The sequence below is a fragment of the Ahaetulla prasina genome, chromosome 1, assembly GCF_028640845.1.
Source record: "Ahaetulla prasina isolate Xishuangbanna chromosome 1, ASM2864084v1, whole genome shotgun sequence".
Lineage (NCBI taxonomy): Eukaryota > Metazoa > Chordata > Lepidosauria > Squamata > Colubridae > Ahaetulla > Ahaetulla prasina.
Genome location: NC_080539.1, coordinates 246,141,868 through 246,162,951, shown reverse-complemented (window position 1 = coordinate 246,162,951; position 21,084 = coordinate 246,141,868). Strand labels below are relative to the sequence as shown.

The following is a 21,084-nucleotide window of genomic DNA, read 5'->3' as shown; positions in this document are numbered from 1 at the left end:
GAATGATTAGCCCCAATTCACCAAGGAAGCTTCTATAGTTGAGGGTAGAGTAGAATATGCCATTCCTAGTACACCTTAACTATTACTGGATCTCCATAGAAGAATTGGGCTCCCTGGATCTAGAAGCAAGTGCACCTAAGCTGTGCTTGGCTGTCCTAAAAGTTTCCTACCAGCCATAAATAGTATGCTAAGTAGTGAGTCCTAGCTATTATGGGGACCCAGATTTTTTTCTTTTTCACATTTTACCGGACTGAAGCCCTGCCGGTGCAGTGAGAGGGCGGGGCGGGGGAGCCGCCAGCCTTCTCAGCTGAGGGAGGGAGGGTTTCCCCAACCGGTAGGTGCCTCATTTCCCTCCCTCGGCTTATACTCGAGTCCCCAGTTTACCCCAGTTTTTGGGGTAAAATTGGGGACCTCGGCTTATACTCGGATCGGCTTATATTCGAGTATATACGGTACTCCTTCAAACGACTGCTTCTAATTTGCCATCAATTTTCTCTTATAGGAAGAGAAAAATCATGTTCAGGTGGATTATCTCAGCAAAGCAATTAAAAACACGAACACCCCCCCCCTCCTTCTGAGAAAGTTTTTACTTTCTTTTCTTTTTTTGGTGCATTACTCATTTACCGGGTTGAATCAAAATGGCTATTCAGGGTATTGTAAGGGCATTATGAAAATAATAAAACATTACTGGGCTAAATAATATAACAGTGGGGTAGCTAATCACCAAAGGAATCAGAATTCTGCAGAGCAGGAAGTCAGCTCTAATGAGTCACTAGTCAAATTAATGAGTCATTAGCACATCCAGGCAACACAATCCAATGTGTGTGCTTTTTGAAAGTAAACCCCTCTGTGTCGAAGGAGGTTTATTCCCAAGAACTGCACATTTAGAAGGCATCTTTGCGATCACATGTCGACCTTAAAAGAAATCCTGCAAGCCCAGATTTGCCTACAGAATTACATTTTCCACCTCTAGTATCAATGTTGAATTCTTGTACGCCTGGCACTGGAAATTTTGGCTGGTCCGAGTAAGATTTATGGGAGCAGGCCTTCCTATTTTGTGCCCTTGGGACAAAATCCTGAGACCTTGTCCTGCCTACTCAGAGCTGGTTTGTGAGTGGAGTGAGATAGATCTAACTAATCAGCCTCACTCCAAATAACTTCCTGTCGATATAATATGGAGCAATGGAAATTCTGGATTCCTGCACCACCATTGCTGCTACAGCACCATTAGATATCGGTTTCTTAATTGGATGCTGGATGCAGCTGTGTCAGCTTAATCAAATGTTAGACACGGGGCAGCTGTACTCAACTGTCTGTATATTGGCGATAACTTCACTTTAGGACCAGCAGCCGTGGAGGACAAGCTGAATTTAAAAAGACCACTTAACCATGAATAGTTCATCTTTTGGAGCTTAACTTGAGGATCCTTCCTTCCTTCCTTCCCTCCCTCCCTCCCATTGAAGTAGATATCACTGGCTGGCCATCCGGCCTCACTTAAATTTTAAATTATCAAATTGATTTTATGGGTTTTAAATTTTTTGTAAATTTTAGAGGGTAATATTTTATCTATAAGTAGCCATATCAAATAGGTTTTTTAAGGGTTGTTTTTAGTTTTGTATTGTTGTTTTCTTTCTGTATTTTATTCTTGGCTGTACACCGCCCTGAGTCCTTCGGGAGAAGGGCGGTCTATAAATAAAAATATTCTATTCTATTCTATTCTATTCTATTCTATTCTATTCTATTCTATTCTATTCTATTCTATTCTATCAAGCTACTACCAGCCTTGTCATGCTGCTCAAATTTAAATGGGAAGAAATAAATCCTCAAATGGGAAAACAAGCCTTTTGTAGCTAAATCCTGGAAGCTATCCCACGCACCAATCTTTCATCACTTCACTGAAAGAAGAATGGAAGTAGTGGCCCTTATTTTACACAACAAATTTATATTCTAAATAACTTAATTCCTGGAGGCACTTCAATCCCAAGGGAGATCCCCTTTCTGATATCACAGTGGTTCTCGACTTTTTCTTCACCCTAGACCCCTTGAAATAACTTTTGTGGCCACAGACCATGGCCACGGATCACCAAGACTTAACTCAAGATTAAAAGCATTAGACTGCATCAAATATTTACAGACCCCTCTGTGACGACCTTGCAAACCTCCAGGAGTCTGGGAACCACAGGTTGAGAACCACCGCAATATCATATACAAGATGGGAAAGGGATTTATGTCAGGGATGTAAGGGTAGAGAATAATTACTTCTCCTCTGGGGTGGGCTGCTGGGGATTCGAAAGAACCTCTAGCTAAGATTCTGTGCAGTTCGGAGAACTCCCAAATCCCACTCCTGGCTGGCCTCACCCTGCCCACCCCACTCTGCCCCTCCCAGGAGTCCCCATGTGGCCCGTTTTGGATGCAGGTAAGTGCAGGGTACGCACAGAGCTCAGGGAGTGTGAAAAACGGGCCTAGTGGAAGATTGGGAAGGCCAGAAACGGCCCATTTCCAGCCTCCAGAGGGCCTCCAGAGCCTGGGGAGGCCATTTTTGCCCTCCTTGAGGCTCAAGGAAAGCCTCCAAAACCTGGGGAGGGCAAAAATACCTCCCGGCCGTGGTGCAGGAGACCAACTAGGCCATGCCCAGCATGACCACACCCACCCAGCAACTGGGCAGAGAACCCCTTGCTAAAATTTTTGAAGCCCACCCCTGCTTCTCCTGTTCTGCATCTCTTACATTTGTCTCTTTCTCTTCACAAATTTCTTTCTTATGCCTCCCCATGATACCACGTCCACATTCCCCATGGGTCATGGGGCTTCCCATCCTTGGGTGGCAAGCATCCTAAGAATCATTCTGAAGCAATGCATGATATGGTCTCATATATATTGTCCCATCCCCACACTTAGTTGCTCTTGGTTTACTGAACTACATGGGATATGGCCTCCCATACATATTGTCCTATGTGCACTAGGAGAGCCACCTAATGCAATATTTAATCAATCTTAATTTTAGGAAATATGACTTTTGCAATAGAGTAGTAAATGTCTGTAACAATCTACCTGATCCTGTTGTTAGTCTCTCTAATCCCCATACCTTTTACCATAAATTGTCTACCGTCGACCTTTCATGTTTCTTAAAAGGTCCCTAAGGGGATGTGCATAAGTGCACCAGCATGCCTATTGTCCCTGTCCTACTATTCCCAATTAGATGTAATCATTCTATGTGTTTATGGTTATGTTTTGCCAATTTATATCCTTTTTTTTGTTCCAAATTTTTTTCATGTGTCCATGTCTGTGTCTACTCTGTTACTTGTTTTATTTGTTGACAAATAAAACAAACAAACAAACATCCTATTCAGGTGGCTGCTTGGATTTCCTTGACCACTTGGGGTTGGTCTATATCTACCGCAGAATTGCTTGAAAAGCTGCACCTGGCATTTGCCTGTGAACGGATGAGATATACCTCTAAAAACCAATTGATAAGATTGCAGTCTGCCTGCAATCCATACGGCAGTACAGGGCTCTTCCCTTAGCAAAGCTTTACTGCACAGCTTTCCCAAGAGTTCCCCAAGCCAATGATAGCCATTACCTTCCAAAACACAAGAAGCCAGGCTACCACAGTGTCCACTTCTTGCTAGGCCAATGAGAATGCTATTCCCTTAGAGAGAGTTGCAGTTGTGCCACACTTGATTCTAGGACTATGTTGGCGAACCTATGATGCACATGCCAGAAGTGGCATGCAGTGCCCTATCAGTGGGCACATGAGCCGTCGCCCCAGTTCAGCTCCGCCGTGCATGTGCGTGCGCCTCTCGCTGGCCAGCTGTTCTTCAGGTCTCTGCCATGCAGGGCGTGTGTGGAGGGCTGCATGCGCGGGGGGGAGCACGCTTTGGGCACTTAGCCATTCCCCCAAAACAACCCAGTGAGGTGAGCTGGTCTAAGATATTGCCGAAATATATTTGGAATGTGAAATGATAAACCTGGTTCTGAACTATTCCATTTCAGATGGCAACGCTTCTTCGTACGTTAAAAAAAATATAATAATTTTCTAAGATATGTGGATTTTATACAGATTTTGTTTTTTAAAAATGGAAAAGTGTTCAGTCGTACATGTCAAATGACTTGATCCAGTCCAGATTAAAATATATCAATTCACATGGTTGTTCAGGAAAATGTCACACCACCAACCATGGCCACCTTTCCCTCCCCCGCCATCCCCCATGGACCCTTTATGTTTACCTACATGGCGTTGGCTGTAACCAGAAGGTCTGCGTTATCGAAGAGGGTAAGGCCTGGCACTTCCACAATGAGGACATATATAAATTCAATAATCAACATCAAAATGAGTTTCCCGATGCAGCTGATCTGAAGGAACACGGAGCAGGCCAGGAGGGTCAGTAAAACACTGTAGGTAAAGTACTATGTGTAGGAGGAGGCGGGAGGAGGGGCATGAAAACAAGAACAAGAGAAAAGAATTTCCGTAAACCAAAGGTCAATTTAGCAGATTTACAAAACATGGTTAAAAAGGAATAATAGCTTAGATGCAAATGAAGATTCCTCCGTTTCAAGGCTCTCCATCCTGAGGCCAGCCCAGGCTAACAAACGTAGTTCCTGGGAGGCCTGTGCAACCTCTGACCAAATGGGAGTTCACCGGACTTGTAAGACGCTTCCCTGACAACTCAGTGATCATGGAGCTCACTCTCCCCACCTGCCCCCATACCCCATTCTATAAACAGTCGGCAAGGCATCAACTTCCAGCAGATTCAATTGGATAGATGACAAACGGTGCTGACGATACCCAGAATATGGTGCCTTTTCCTTTTTTCCGTTGCTAAGATTGTTTTTGAAATGATTTCTAAAACTAAATAGCATTTTACAACTGCAAACAACCAGGCAAATAGAACATAAACACATTTTAGGCCCTGAAGGAGGGGAAAGTTATGAGTTTAGAGGTTTATTTAATCTTTTTTTCCAGGTCAAACTGCTCTCCGATAATATGCACACATTCCCAGTGACATAAAGAAATATCAGATACATTCTTCACTGCCAGAAAAGAGGCATCTCTTTTAAAAGCATACCCACCAGCTCTGTGTGATGTGTACGTGTGTCAGTACACATATGCGTGCGTTTGTGTATTTATACATGCATGTACACCGGGTGCCTTTGCAGCATGTAGAAACCACAAATGTGTCTGCAGCTCCTTAAAGCAAAGGGTTGGGACTTCAAGGCAAAAGCTGCTTCGGATTGCCTGAAGATGCAAATGTGGCACCTCTATGAAGGTCCTTAAGTCAACTATAACATCTGGGATTATAGAGCAGTTGCAGAAGGCCAACCTACAGTCCCCAGAAAAGATGTAGCTGTGCTACCTTTTTGTCCTTCCATGCTTCAATAACTCTGCAGTTCCTTCAATAACTTTTTCCAGGATTGTGGGCAACCTACAGAGGCCCCTAAAATGCCCTCACAAGCATGGAATAGACTGGAGTTTTTAAGTTGGGCAGATTTACTTTGCAATTCTGTACATATCTTTGCATACATACCCTTATTCTTTTTGGTGGGACTAATGTTGCAATCCACAGAGGCCTTGCCGAATCTCCCCTTCCATTGTGAGCTTCTCCCCCTATCCCCAACTACAATTTCTGCAGGCTGAGATATATAAGATACACAGAGAAACCTCTACACCAGGGCTGTCAAACTCCTGGCCCACGGGCCGGGATGCGTCACCCGCTGGCCATGCCTATGCCCAGTTTAGCGAAGGGGAAAAAAGTCCCACTACATCACATGACGCTGCCATGATGCCATGAGTTTGACACCTCCACTCTAAATAGTGGAACTGGAAAAGCATACTGCATTAAGGGAGTGGGTTCTGGAATGGGACTGCCTAGCAATTGATTGTGTTCTTGAAAGTTACTCAATAATCTCATCTTGCGTTATGAATGCATTTAATTTTATATAAAAGGGTATGTGTCCTACCACTTAGCAAAGCTCCATGTTCACTGCATAGAAAGCGGCAATTTGGAAAGGAGCTACGCTAATGCCCTGTGGTGTCCTAATTTTACAAGGTAAAGTCCGATTACACACGGGAACATTCTGAAATAAGATTATTCACTCCTCAGCCTGAAAGAGATTTCATGACGTCATTGTAATGGAATATAAAGAATTCTTCCTAAAGATCATACAGAGGGATTAAGAGTTGAGTGGCAGACAAAAGTACAAAATCCCAAGCCCTGTTTCAACAAAGGATTTTACGGAACAGATGATGCCATTTTAGTAGACTATATTGATCCAAGACTGAGAGAAAAACCAATATAATAAGGAAGACCCCCAACAGAATGTTACGCCATTTTTACCCAAAACAAAGACACCCACATTACAGCACAAAGCAAATACCTCTGGAAAGTTACAGTTTGGCTGGGATGTAGCACAAAATCCTTCTGTGGTTTCCAGGCTATAATTGGAATCCCTAATATGGCACAAATTCACCTCAGGAGGAGTGAGATTATGCTCTGCAGCTATACAGTCGAGAAGGTCCACAGTACTACAGGTGAACTAGTGGAAAACAAGAGATAAACATCAAACAAAGACAAATCCAAGGAGAAAACTAATCAAAGCAACATTCACAATGTGTACATATCTTCAGGGATAGTTCTTTATACCGATGCAAATGCCTATAGTGTAAAATCTCCATTGAAGATAAATTGTGGAGAGCTTAAGAACAAACAAAAGGAAATATTTCCTCCCACACTGCATGGTCAGATGGCACTTGCTGACATAAAGGTGACACTTTATATCCGTGATGGCAAATCTATGGCACGCGTGCCACGGGAGGCACACGGCGCCCTCTCTGTGGGCCCGAGAGTCGTCATCCCAGTTCAGCTCCGCTGCACAGCATGAGCGTGCGTCTCCCACTGGCCAGCTGGTCATCTGGTCTCTGCCAGGCATGTGCGGGGCGCTTGCATGGGGCCATGTGCACATGCATGGGGTGCATTCCCCCCCATGCATACGCAAGGGTGTGGGCCTAGCGCATGCATGCGTGGCAGCGGGGCACATGCTTGGGAGCCGCCTGCGCATTCGGCACTCGTTCTGAAAAAGGTTAGCCATCACTGCTTTACATGGTTTTAAACGAGCTGGAGAAGTTTATGGAGGATTCATACATATCCATAAGTTTTTAAGAAAATATTCTTCTAAAATCAAATTATATGTCGGTTACAAAAGAGACAGAATAGCCTGTAATATACTGTATCGCCTGTAGTGATATACTCTAACAAACAGTTTGGGGCAAGGAAAGGAGACATATACAAAGTAAAATTTATTTTTTTTCTTTATTAAACATTAAATCTAATCAAATTAAATACACTGTGTACGATTATTCTATATTTTTTATATTAATAATTACCAATCCACAGCAACATTTTGAAAAGGCTCTGAGGCCTTGCTCTTCAGCTTCTGCAGTACTAATAAGTCACACTAAAGCTCAACCACAAAAAAGTATGAAATGTAACATACCATATTGACAAAGGCTGACAGGAAAACCAATACAATAGTGAAGACCCCAACTAGGGTGTTATTGGTCTTGGACTGAACAATCTTCCGTGAAAGAGTCTGGAGTGGACCTGGAAACAGCTGTATGGAGGGACAAAATAAGTTATTTAAAACTATGATTTTGTACAAATATATGGTGTGGAAAGTAAGCACCCACTCCTCTCCTAGAAGAATGAAATATTCTAGGAGAAATATTAAAAAGGCAGAATATTTCTCCTAACAGAGAAATAAAAATCTTAAAGGAAACAGACCTGCCCCCAGCAGATATTTTGGTGCCAGCTTATCTACAAGACAAAAGACTGGGCCAGTCTATCTACAAACAAAAGACCTCAGCTCCAAGATGATGGGATTATCCTTCAGGGCAAAGCCATTCAGCCACAATAGGAAATTGCCCTTCATTGCATCACTCAGCAAGATTCAACCAAGCCTGGGAGACAGACAGCCTACAAAGTTAGCTAAGATCCTCGCCCCTTGGGAGTTTGACAGCCAATTTCTTCCACAGGAACAGGAAGCTCAAAGGCAAGGCCCAAGAGAGAGGGGGTGTGTGTGTGTGTGTGTGTGTGTGTGTGTGTATATATATATATATATATATTTGTTTTCTGAGGTTTTCGCGGGTGTTTGTATGTAGGTCTTTGCTTATTTGGGTTTTCTCCCACCTAAAATTGGAAGTGTCTTGGCGACGTTTCGACGAAGTCTCATTCGTCACCTTCAGGCTTCAGCTTCGTGCTTCTGGAGCAATGTGTGATTGCAGCTGTTTCTTCCTTTTTAACTGCTAGTGAGGGTTTGAACTGATTGGGTGGGAGCTTGGCTGTGCTCTGATTGGCTGGGGTTTTTTTGTGCTCTGATTGGCTGGGGGTGTGTCCTGTTTGGGTGAGGGCTTGGTTGTGCTCAGATTAGTCTGAGTTGCAGGGGGATTTGAGCTGGTGAGCTGCATTGCTGTTGTTTGGCTTTGTGGTCGTGGTCGTGCTACATCTTCATAGTGGGTGTCAGTCTGCTGCATGTATGGATTGGAGGGGTTTGAAATGGCTAATGTTGCAGCTGCGGTCTGGCTTCTGGTCCTTGGTCATGGTTCATGATCAGTGTGGGTTTGGGTCTGCTTTCTGGGTGGATGTGTGGTGGTGACATCCTGTGTGGACCTCGTGAGTGTGGGTCTGGTGTCATTCCTCGTGTTAGGGATTCGTTTGTCAATAAGGGCGGGTTTCCAAATGGCTGGTAGGCGGGAGGTATCATCTCATTTGTTCATGCTATGTGGGCGTTTTTCTATCTTGATGGCTTCTCTGATTATTCTGTTGTTAAAGTGTTCAGTTTTGGCGATAATTCTGGTCTTTTTAAAGTCAATATCGTGTCCTATGGCTTTAAGGTGTTGGACCAGGGAAGAAGTTTAATCCTCTTTTTTGACTGAGTTCTTGTGTTCTTCAATGCGTGCACTTATTCTTCTGTTGGTTTGTCCAATGTATGTGGTGGAGCAGGCGGTGCATGGAATTTCATATACTCCTTGATTTTCTAACTCAATTTTGTCTTTGGGGTTTCTTAGGATGTTGGATATTTTTCGGTTTGTGCAGAATGCTCTCCTGATGTTGTGTTTGTGGAGGATCTTGCTGATTCTGTCTGTGGTGCCTTTTATATATGGGAGGAGGGCTGTGCCGTTTTCTTGTTCTCTGTCTTGGATTTTAGTGGGGGGTTCTTTTTGGATTAGTTTGGTAATCTTATTTCTCTGGAATCCATCGGATGTTAGTACGTTAGTGAGAATGTATAGTTCGGTTTTTAGGTGTTGTTCGTCAGCTAAGCATTTTGTTCTGGAGATGAGTGTCTTGGCTACGGAGTTGATCTGTGCTGGGTGGTGGTGTGAGAGTGCGTGCAGATAGCCAAACAGGACACATCCCCAGCCAATCAGAGCACAAAAAAACCCCCAGCCAATCAGAGCACAGCCAAGCTCCCACCCAATCAGTTCAAACCCTCACTAGCAGTTAAAAAGGAAGAAACAGCTGCAATCACACATTGCTCCAGAAGCACGAAGCTGAAGCCTGAAGATGACGAATGAGACTTCGTCGAAACGTCGCCAAGACACTTCCAATTTTACGCGGGAGAAAACCCGAATAACCAAAGACCTACATATATATATAATATATAATATATATATATATACATACATATCCCCCATGTGGTCATCTACCCAGGACTTCAAACCCATGTGGTCCTGTTCACCATTAAACCATCCTTCCAAACCATCCTTCCAAGTAGTCTTCATGTTTCCAGTGTCTTTCTCCCCACTTGGAACTGAACCCAGATGGACATTTCTTCCAACGATGGCATGCTGAAATGCTACAGGCATTAATGTTTAATTGCCCAAGAATGAATTAATGGCCAACTGTCTCTTCCCACATCAATGTAATTTTTGCAGCGGGAATATATAATTGCTGAATAACTATAACTTTATATTGACTTCATTCTCCCTGGTAGTTATAATAGATTTTAGGTGAAAATCATGGAATGGCATCTAAAATTAGGAATGTTTTATGATCAGATCCACCCTTGTTTTCTCTATGTGATCAAAGCCTAATCTGAGAAAGATGTATCAACTTAAATATGCGTACAAAATCTTCAGTATTCTGTTCAGTTTCCAAATTGTAAACTATTTAGACTTTTCTTATATAAAAAGTTAAGGAAGATCAAAGTTAGGTGGACAACAAATGCAAACAAAATAGTCAATTATTGATATGAATGCTGACAAATGAAAATGCCCTATAGACTAAGAAATATCGTTGGTGTACAACAAGCCAACTACAATTAAATCTGATCATCCTAAAAACTAAAGGATACATTATCAAAGATACAAAAGTGGCCCGATAGTTATTAATATTATCTGGAATATATAAAGTTCAAAGAATGATGACAAATGAATTTGGGCACCGTGAAATGTATGTGTGCTGAGGTTCTTATCTTGGCATGCTTAGACAGTCCTTTTCTCCTTTGTTTCTTCCTCTTCCTCTTCCTCTCCCCCACTTCTCTCTTTCTCTTACTATCACTAGGTTTTTGTTTGGTGTTAAATGTTTTTTTCCCCTTCAACTCTCCCACCCACATTTTTAATGTCAGAAATCCATGGAGACCAAACAGATACTTTAGGCTCAGAATGCAAATGCAGAAACTATAGAAGTTAAAAGCCTCCCTGCTGGGTGTTAATTTCAGCTCATCATAGTCCTCTCCACTGCCATTCCTAGAGAAAAACCGGAAACAAAAGAGAAATAGCAGCTCCCATATCCACCACTATTATTTCATCAACTAGCTTCTAAGCAATTTTTTTTTTAAAAAAGAGGGGAGAAAACACCAATTAGTCTTTTAGCAATGACTAAATCTATCAACCTCCCCCTTTTTGCACTTAGAGAAGGACTTTTGCTTCCTTCAAACACAAACATAATTATGAAACTCTTTGATGATAGGAAACATGGATTTGCTGGCAACTCTTACAAAACAAGAGAGAGGGGAACAATATGCAGCAATGTTGATTATTTTTAAGTTGCTACTCTCCCCAGCACCAAATACAAAGAATTTCTCTGTGTTTTCTAGCATAGGCAAAGGAATGGATTGGAAAGGAAGAGACATAAAAGAACCTGGTATAAGACACAGCAAAATGTAGTATCATATTGCTAATGATGATGTTGAAGATGGTGATAATAGAAACAGCAATATTTGACAACACTCTTGTGGTTAAACTAAGAGGACCCAGATTGTTGGGGGCAATAAGTTGACTTTGTATATAATATACAAATGGATGAAGACTATTGCTTGACATAGTGTAAGCCGCCCTGAGTCTTCGGAGAAGGGCGGGATATAAATGCAAATTAAAAAAAACAAAACAAAAACAGCAACTCTTACTGTTCTGGATGAATCACAGTGAAATACCACTCCATTTTATATTGGCAGAAATAAATTATGCACTGCATTAAAACAAAATTACAGGTAATCCTCAATTTATGACCATTTGTTTAAAAATTGTTCAAAGTAAAGGCGGTGCTGAAAAAAGTACGTTCCTCATCTTTCTGACCATAACCCTTCCCATATTTATGTGATCTCAATTTAAGAAACCAGCTTACATGTATGTCCCATTGCAATGTCCTGTGGTCAAGTGATTGTGATTTGTGCTGTTTTTTTTGTTGATTTCTGGCAAAAAGTTGCCATTTGGAAGAACTGGATTGCATTTAAAACCAGGTTGTTTGCTTAACGATCCTGGTGAGTGATTTGTTTAACAACCATCGTAAAAAGGTCGTAAAATTGTGTCTGATTCGATTTACAACTACAATGATCTATGATAGAAATTCTTGAATTATTAGCACTTTTTTAAAGTACTGATATCTTCCTTAAATGCAGGAGTATTGTAGAAAGTTACCACTCACCCCTCTCCTAGAAGAATGAAATATTCTAGGACAGTGTTGGCGAACCTTTTTGGCACTGAGTGCCAAAACAGGAGCATGCATGCACGTGCGTGCCAGAAAGCGCAACTGCAATTCACTTGTTGGAAGTTGAAACCTAACCCTCTCCTAGAAAAATGAAATTTTTAGGATATACTAAAAAGGCAGAATATTTTCCTCCAAAAGGGATGGAGAAACTCATTCTCCCCACTTTTGTCAATGGGCCATTAAGGCCTCAGCATCCCATCTGCAACACAAAGGACCTATCTAGCAACAGAAACTCCCCACATAGCACCTGGCAAGATTACATCAGCCAGCAAGGCTAGCTATGACCTCTAACAGCAAGCCATCAGGATACTCTTCCTGTGCCCCAGGAAGTTCAAAGCCAGAGAGGGCATAAAACCTAGGAACTCTCCGCATCTCGGCCCTTTTTCTGTTCAGGAACTCAAGCCATGTGATTCCTGTCCACCATTAAACCATCTTTCCAAGCAGCCTCCATGTTTCCAGTGTCTTTTCCCCCCACTTGGAACTGAACTCAAATTGACATTTCTTCCAACACATCGCATTTGTGAAATCACCTGGGGACACCAAATCACCCAGCAAGGTTCAACCAAACTTAATTCAGACAACCTAAAAAGTTAGGTATGACCCCTGCAGAGCCCCCTAGGAATCTGACAACCAATAGAATACATTTCTTTCACAGGAACAGGAAGCTCAAGGGCAAGGCCCAACAGGGGATATAAATACCACTCTCTCTCTCTCAACTCCATGTGTTCAGCTGCCAAGGACCTAAAACCCATGTTCCTGTCCATCAATAAACCATCTTTCCAATCAGCCTCCATGTTTCCAGTGTCTTTCTCCCCACTTGGAACTGAACCCAGATGGATATTTCTTCCAACAGTATTTTTTAAAGCCGCATAGGTAAGTCTTCTCCAATCTGTCTGCCTCTAGATATGTTGGAATCCAATGACTTCATGATGTGGAAAGGACTGCTCTTTAGACTACCAATGAACTCTGAAACAAGTCAAATACGAAATACAGGTAGTCCTAAACTTACAACAGTTCATTAAGTGACCATTTCAAAGTTACAACGGCACAGCAAAAAGTGACTGATGACCATTTTTCACACTTACGACCATTGCAGCATCTCCATGGTCAAGTGATCAAAATTCAGATGCTTGGAAACTAGATCAAATTTATCAAAGCTATAGTATCCTGATATCATGTGGTCCCCTTTTGGGACCTTCTGACAAGGAAGGTCAATGGGGAAGCCAGATTCACTTATCAACTGTGTTACAGAATGAACAACTGCAGAGATTCATTTAACAACTGTGGCAAGAAAGGCCGTAAAATGGGGCAAAACACACTTAACAACTGTCTCACTTAGCAACAGAGCTGTTGGACTCAATTGCGGTCATAAGTTGAGGATTACCTGTAATTTTTTTAAAAAAAATAATAATAATAAATGGTGATATATTTATGAATTTGTGCTGATATTTGGAAACACAATACTTTAAACCTGGAATAGAGATCACTCTTTGTATCTATCCAAGAACCTAACTGCCTTGTCATTTGATCATTTGGTAAGAATTGTTTTTCAAAACTGCATAATTGAGCAAAATAGCCTATACAGGAAGTATAAAAACAAAGTCTTCATATCAATGAAGAAGGAAAATAATTTCATGAAGCAGGAGATCTTGCAGAGAACAATAATAATTTAGGATGGAAATGTTTAATGGGAAAGGTTAAGTGGCCATCAATATGTTCCAAGGTTTGGCACTGATGGGTTCAAAGACATGGAAAAATATGGAAGAAGAAAGGAAAGCAAAGTAAACCATCAGTTTTGCAAGAGAGGGGGAGGGAAAATGGGTAGTTGTCTCAGAAATGCAGGAGTTGATTCAGAGCGGTCACCATCAGGACTGCCTAATCAAAATGTTTTTGGATAACAGTTCAGAGTCTAAGCATTTAAGCTAACATGCCAAGGAGCTGGAGAGTTCATAATTTTAACTGCTAGATTTGTCATTGGCCAGTGTTAGCCAAAGTTAACAGTTTCTTACCGACTTTTTTCTCCTTGTAAAGAAAATCAGAATATTTGTGTTGTGGCTGTGTTTTGTACAGCAGACAAGAGGGGAAGGGATTGATGAGTCCAGTCAAGGATATACGGCGCCTCAGGCTATATTGACTGATGGCATCATCAGATGCAAAGATTTGTATTTTTGGAATGCTTTGGAAGGAAGGGTGGCTTTAGTGACCTTCAGGCTAAAGTCAACTGCCTACTTGGCTTTAGCCTGAAGTCTGTCATGATGATGGATGATACACAGGCACATATTTCTATTTATTGCTTATGTAAACATACAATTTTGTGCTTTATCAAACCAACCGAATGTATGCTTGCATACAACAATGATAATAATGTGATATAAAATGTAAAAGGCCTAGAAATCTATATTATGCATAAAACAATTCCCCCAAATTTGACCAACTTGCTTTATTAGCGCCTTCTTTCTGGACCATCAGTTTAAAAAAAAAAGTCAAATATTGGTAAACAATGCATATCAGCAATGGTACAAAGCAGAGGTTTATCTTTCCAATGCTGTATATTTATGTTGGTCATTCCCCGTGCAGAGTTCTAAGTATCCTGATAAATGCCAAATGTAAACAAGAAAAGAAATTATTGAAACGCAATCTTTCCTCTGAAGTTATATTAATGGATTTCAGCCCCAAATATGGCAACAGTAGAACAATACCAAACCATGTTAATTGATGTTCTAATAGGATGGACAAGACATTCACTGAAAAAAATACTGTTCTCCTATTTGAAGAATAGTATTTCCTATTGTCTTCATCTCATTTTAAATTTCCAATTTTAAAATCAACTTTCTATTAATTTACAAATAAGGGATATATAAATTCCTATCCCTTTAATATCTTCTTGTTTCAGAACATAACTTTCACCCCACAAAAGCCACCTGAAAAACTGCTGCTGGACTGTGATGGGAAAATTTATTAAGTTCTTGGGGTGTAATTATATTAACATATTTAATTAATTAAATTATCTTTAAAATTAATCAAAGTGTAACTCTTGACTTCCTCCACTGCTTTCCTATTGTTCCTCTGGTTCCTAATACGTTACTCCCTAGTGTAATCCTTTTCCATCCAAACTCCTGTTTTAGAGTTTTAAGGATAATTGATTAAAACAGTGCATCAGGAATCAACCTACCTTTACACAGGAGTAAATGACTGAAACAAACACTAGTGTGGTCAATATCACGAAACAGGATAGGTAAAACGCCAGCATGAACACAGAGCTGAAACCAGAAAACAAAGTCAGGTGGGTCTACATCTTGCATTATCCATAAATCATACCAAATCTCTTATTACCATCCTAGATCAGCATAAGGTGGGTGGGGTACAATCAATTAAATAGCACAGATGCATTAGAGACTAAAAATAAGGGGGGGGGAAAGAAAAATGCAAAAAACTAAAACCTATTAAAACAGAAAGTATATGTATACACGTATGTCTAAAAGGTATCTAAAAGGAGCGGTGGGAGCATTAAAAGGGTAAGGAAGCATAAAAAGTTCAACTTGCATAGTACTCTAATAGGCAAACTAGATCCTCATTAAGTTCAATTGATGACACAGGTCATCATCCAATGAATTTTGAGCACTGCTGTGCAAAACCTAGCAACAATGCATGTAAGCAGCAGGGAGGTGTGGAATTGTCCTGTGTGCCCTGGGTATTTATGCAGTAAGGGTGAGATGAGACTAATATGGATAGCTCATAGGCATTGGAGAAGCATATGCTCTGTTGTTTCTGTGTTTTCCGAATCACAAGGACATTGTCTCTTCAGGTAAAGAATTTTCTTGTGTCAGCTTTCACAGACAACTGCATTATATCATGCCAGGGTACCAGCCCCTCCAGTGTTTAGGGATTTCAAGTTTAGATATGTGGGGAGGCAAAGTCCCTCTTGGATTTATTTATTTTTATTTATTTATTTGTCAAGAACGTATCTGGTAATAAGGATTGGATTGGATACATAATGGATATAAAATTGGATACATTGTAGCAGATAATTTTATGAGCTATGCTTAGGTCATACCGAAGGTGGCGTAGTTCTAAATTTTCTAAGTCCAGAATTTCAAGTCTGGTGGCATAAGATATTTTGTGCGAGCAGAGGAGCAGAGGACTCTTCTTGTGAAATACTTCTGGACATGTTAATTTCCAATATGCAGTGCGGGTTCCAGACAGATAAGCTGTATTCGAGAATTGGTCTAGCAAATGTTTTGTATGCTCTGGTTAGTAGTGTGATATTACCGGAGAAGAAGCTACACAAGATTAGGTTTACATGCCTTTTTGACGATGTTGTTAGAGTGGGCTTTGGCACTTATATTATTAGATATGAGTACTCCAAAGTCCTTGACAGAGTGAGGGTCATCTACAAGGTCGTGTCCACTCAGCATGTATTTTGTGTTCTGGTTCTTTTTGTCAATGTGTAAGGGAGAGCATTTGTTGGTTGAGATTTGGAGTTCCCAATTGTTCGACCATTCCAACACAAATTCAAGGTCTTTTTGAAGGGTAGCAGCATTGTCGGTGGTGTTAAATATTTTTACATCATCAGTGAACAGAACGCAGTTGCTTATAATATGATAACAAAGGTCATTTATTTATAGTATGAAGAGTGTTTGGTGTGGAAATTGGTGCTTTCAGTCTTTATTTGGTGGCATATATTTTTGTAGCGGCTTTTAAAGTTAGCTACATAGCCAGTTTTGTTTTTTCTCCAGAGGGATTTTTTTTTGGATTGGAGCTTTCTTATTAATATGGGTAATTTGTTTTTCCTGGTTTTGGTGGTGATTAGTGGTACATATAGCTTAATAACTCTATTGATTTCGAGCAAGAAAATGTTATAACGATCTTCGGCAGTGTTACATTCAGAGAATAGAATTTGCCAATCAAGAGATGAGAGGTCTATGAGATCATAATTAGATTTTTTGAAGTTGTAGTTGGGTATCCCATTATTTTGGTGATTTTTCTAAGGGCGTATATTGAGACAAAAGTCAATCATGCTGTGGTCACTGTTGGAAAAGGTTTCTTTTATTTCTAGTCCATAAATTGAATTTAAGCTGTTGCAGAAGATGAGGTCAAGGCAGTTGCTGAGTCTAGTGTTGCTAGTTACTAGTTGATCTAGACCAGTGGTGAAATGTAAAATTTGTTACTACCGGTTCTGTGGGCGTGGCTTGGTGCGGAGGAATGTGACTGGGTGGGCGTGGCCAACTTTTTTTTTTACTTTTAAAAGCATTTTTTCCACAACCTCATCGGCCAAAGAAGTTGTAGAAAAAATGCTTTTAAAGGGTTCTGATGATCCCAGCTGAGCTGCATGATCATCAGAGGCTTTTTTTTACTTTTAAAAGCATTTTTTTGGCTGAAGAAAAAATGCTTTTAAAAGTAAAAAAAAAACCCTCTGATGATCACGCGGCTCAGTTGGGCATGAGCCGGGGGTGGGGGGGGAACAGGGATTTTTGCTACCAGTTCTCTGAACAACCCACCACCATCGCTACCAGGTTGGACGATCCGGTCTGAACCGGGAGCATTTCACCCCTGATTTAGGCCTAGATTTATAACAACATTGTATAGTGTTGCATGAATAGGTTCAGTTGTACATTTGTTTATTGTCCAATTAATAAGAGGTAGGTTGAGGTCACCAAGAAAGATGAGAGGGTATGGGCAGGAGGCTGCTCACATTAGTAATCAAGTTAACTTGTTCGCATGTGCAATATTGTAGTCAGGGGCTCTGTAACAGTAAGTTACATAGTAAGAAGTGAAGTGTGGTGTTTAAGGACAGTTCACAGACGATAGTTTCCAGAAGAGTGAGTTTGTGTGCAACTTCAAAAATTTTTAGGTTTAGTGACTTTTTGTAGAGCTCTACCCCCTCTGCGGGTTTCGCAATCAGACCGGTAAATATGATAGTCTCTTACTGTGATAATAGAGTCAGGGAGGAATGCATTTAGCCATGTTTCACAGTCAAATGTATCAGTATTTAATAAGAGGAGGAGTTTGGGCATTTTGTTAACGATGCTTCTTGCGTTTATTAGTTTGCCTTTGAGATCAGTAGTGATTGGTATTGAGGAAGTAAGGGGCGTGCATATCTAGTTTTGGATGGTGATTGGGTGGATTCCCTGGCAATTAAGGTTAGATCCAACTGGCACTCTGTATCTGCTACATACTGTTTAATGAATGCTTCAGCTTAAGCAGAAGACCTCTCGAGAAACCCTAGGATGAGATTTTAGTTGCCACTGCCTGATTTCCATGTGGATTGAAAATCATGGAAAAAGGACTCATGGTTGAGTATGGTCACCCACACTCTCGCCTCCACTTTCATGAAGCCTGTTTCTAGTTGCAAGGTGGCATTAGACACACAATCTGAGACTTGAAGGGCTCCTTTTAAAAATTTCAATTATACAAGTCCTAATGGTGCAAAACTGGAGAAGGGGGCCTAGCTGGGCACTATATAGAAGTTGTAGTATTGACATGGCTGTATATAGAATATTTGGCCAAGTGTGATTAGACACCCCACCCCCAAGGAATTTGTCTCTGGTGCAAAAGCTCTCAGTGTACATGCAAAACAACAGAGTATTAATCATCATAACAATGATAGCAATAAGAGAGGAGGGTAGAGGAGATGGAGAAGGATAATATTACTACGGTGGCCATATTTTGTCCTATAGAATTGAAGGATAACAGATGAGCTCTTCTGTGCATTTTCAACAACTTAGTCCACGTGGCCTTCCTACTGCTGACAGAATGACAGACTAGCCCAGGTAACTGAAAGAGGAGACCTACTTGATCTTGTGTCTATGCTCCAAGTGTGGCTCTTGGGGCTTTTGGCATATGCCACAATTTTAATTTTCAGATAACTGAATTCTAGCTGGTTCTCCTCACAATACTGTGCTAATACTCTCAGTGCTTTCTTTTAAAGGCTAATAGGTGTTGCCCCCCCCCCCCTTTGCTTCTCTTGGTCAAACACTTTTTCTATCCATCCGTCTTCATCCATGCTCTCTATCTATTTCCCAATAGCCCAATCTAGTCTATCCGAGTTTGCTTCACTCAGCACCCAAGTTTCTTCAGAACTGCATTATATTTTTAGGCTCAGAAATGTGGAATTCTTGGTGCTTTCTGAGCTTGGTTGTTTTCTTCCAGATGTTTCATTTTCCAAGCTCAGAGACCTCCACACTTCAATATCCCATATTAGGAAGGTTCAGAGAAAAATGACTTCCTTTAATAACCCGCCTCTTGTTTAATCTCATGCAATGACTTGGATACTGATCAAACAAAATTTTCTGCCACAAAGCATAACAAAAAGGGACTATTCAAAAGAATGTTTTATGTCTCTGCGCCCAACAAACCTAACACTGTTTCTGGTTCCTGTTTTGAATTCTCCAATGTACACTTTAAGTCCTCATTCATGTGGATCTACAATTCCTTGCTTTACCAGAAGTTTAATTTTAGTGATGGGATGGGAGATTTTCTACTATAAGTTCACCCTCAAAACACTTTCAAAGAAGAACCACTTGTGAAACTCAGTTGGGGGAAAAAAGTATTTCAGACTTTCTCTGTAATATAGTTCCCCCCTCCCCCCACAATTGCCTTCCTCTGCTATCCTCAATTTCGTTGAGATATGAATAGCAACTTTATAATTTAGATAATAGCTGAGCCTTCAACACAGCTTCTCTAGCACAGCTCAGCTAGGTGCAGCAATCTTCAGTTTAAAAGAGAAACAAAGGAGATTTCATCCAAAGAGATGAGATTGGAAAGTCTTTCACATAAATTCTATAATGTAATTAAAGAGAATGGGAAAACTCATTTGCTGGATTTCTTAATCAGCAAGAATCAGGTGGGGAACGTCAATACCATTCTTCTTGGTATTTTATATAAGCTTTCCATTACCGAGGTGTCTGCAGGAAGAACCAAACCAGGATATGAAGCCCTTCACTTGCTGCTGGGCTATAATGACCCATAAGCCCCAGTAGTTTGATAAATGGCAGGGGATACTAAGGATAATAATTCAACCACAGATTTTGAAGTATCGTAGAGGCAAGAAACTTGCCTTTATGTATCCCGTTAGACAATATTTTATTGCAGGATCTTGCTGGTATCATGTACAAATTCTTTATAGCACACGCAATATTGGGTAAGCTGTCAATATTCCTATTTCTCCATCATTCCTCCTTGTCTCCCTACTCTGAAAAAATGCCTATAGAAAGTCAAAAGGACACCGTGGTTGTGTGCCACCAGAAATTCTGCTGCCTTCAGAGGCATTTCTAACGACCATTGGAGCTAAACTATATTTAGATTTTTATTTAAGAGTTATCTGCCATTTCAGTTTCAAACATCATTACCATATATGAGTGTACATTTTATCTTGACGATTTTTCTGACTTATTATGTATATAAAATCCACAAACAGAGCAGGCTTGCATTCCTTCTGTCATGCAACCTCATCCATAATTCAACTACAATGATTATCAAACTCAGGAACATTAAGGCTAACCTCGTGAAAGCCAGCAGGGTTTCAAACTCTTTTCTGACTACAAAGAGCACTTCCACTTGCTAATTTATTCACCACTTTCCTGGCATTCCTGCTGATTATAATGGAATGATCACTGCAAAATTTGCAAAAAAATAAGTAAAATAATACCCCACTAAATTTCAAAGCCCCCTTCAAAGCATATTCAGTGCCGTAAAGCATCTATTCCCCAATCAGTTGAGCAACACAGTCAATCCTATAAACCATTTTGGAAGTGCTGCATTTTGTGCCCACAATCCCCTCCTTATTCCTTCCCTACTTAAGAGAATGTCAGAGTTTCTAAAAGCAACATTTTATGTTGCATCTGACCTGATATTTTATGGCTGAAATATTGCTTGCAATAAAAATATAAAGCCAGGAATTTTCCCCTAAGAATATAAAACTGACAAGAGGGAAAATGTAGGTAAAAAAAAATATTGCTGAAAATCTCTGCTTTATTGGGCAGAGACTCTTCATCTGAACAGGGCTCTTACCAAAGATGATAATGTTGTTCTTCTCATCTGCTTTTAGAGGCCTTTTGTATTAATTTAATGATTGTACATACCCTACCGATTTTGGGGAGTGTAACTC

At 40.7% G+C, this 21,084-nt stretch overlaps 1 protein-coding gene across 1 annotated transcript in view; it reads right to left on the bottom strand.

Annotated features, from left to right (window-relative positions):
• ADCY5 (adenylate cyclase 5) overlaps nucleotides 1-21,084 on the bottom strand; it is a 274,415-nt gene that overhangs the window by 14,728 nt on the left and 238,603 nt on the right. Inside the window, exons 12-15 of the mRNA XM_058195248.1 lie at nucleotides 15,151-15,238; nucleotides 7,489-7,605; nucleotides 6,373-6,531; nucleotides 4,229-4,404 (exon numbers count right to left, since the gene is read on the bottom strand). Of these exons, the coding sequence (XP_058051231.1) occupies nucleotides 4,229-4,404; nucleotides 6,373-6,531; nucleotides 7,489-7,605; nucleotides 15,151-15,238 (540 nt within the window). The remainder of the gene's footprint in view (nucleotides 1-4,228; nucleotides 4,405-6,372; nucleotides 6,532-7,488; nucleotides 7,606-15,150; nucleotides 15,239-21,084) is intronic.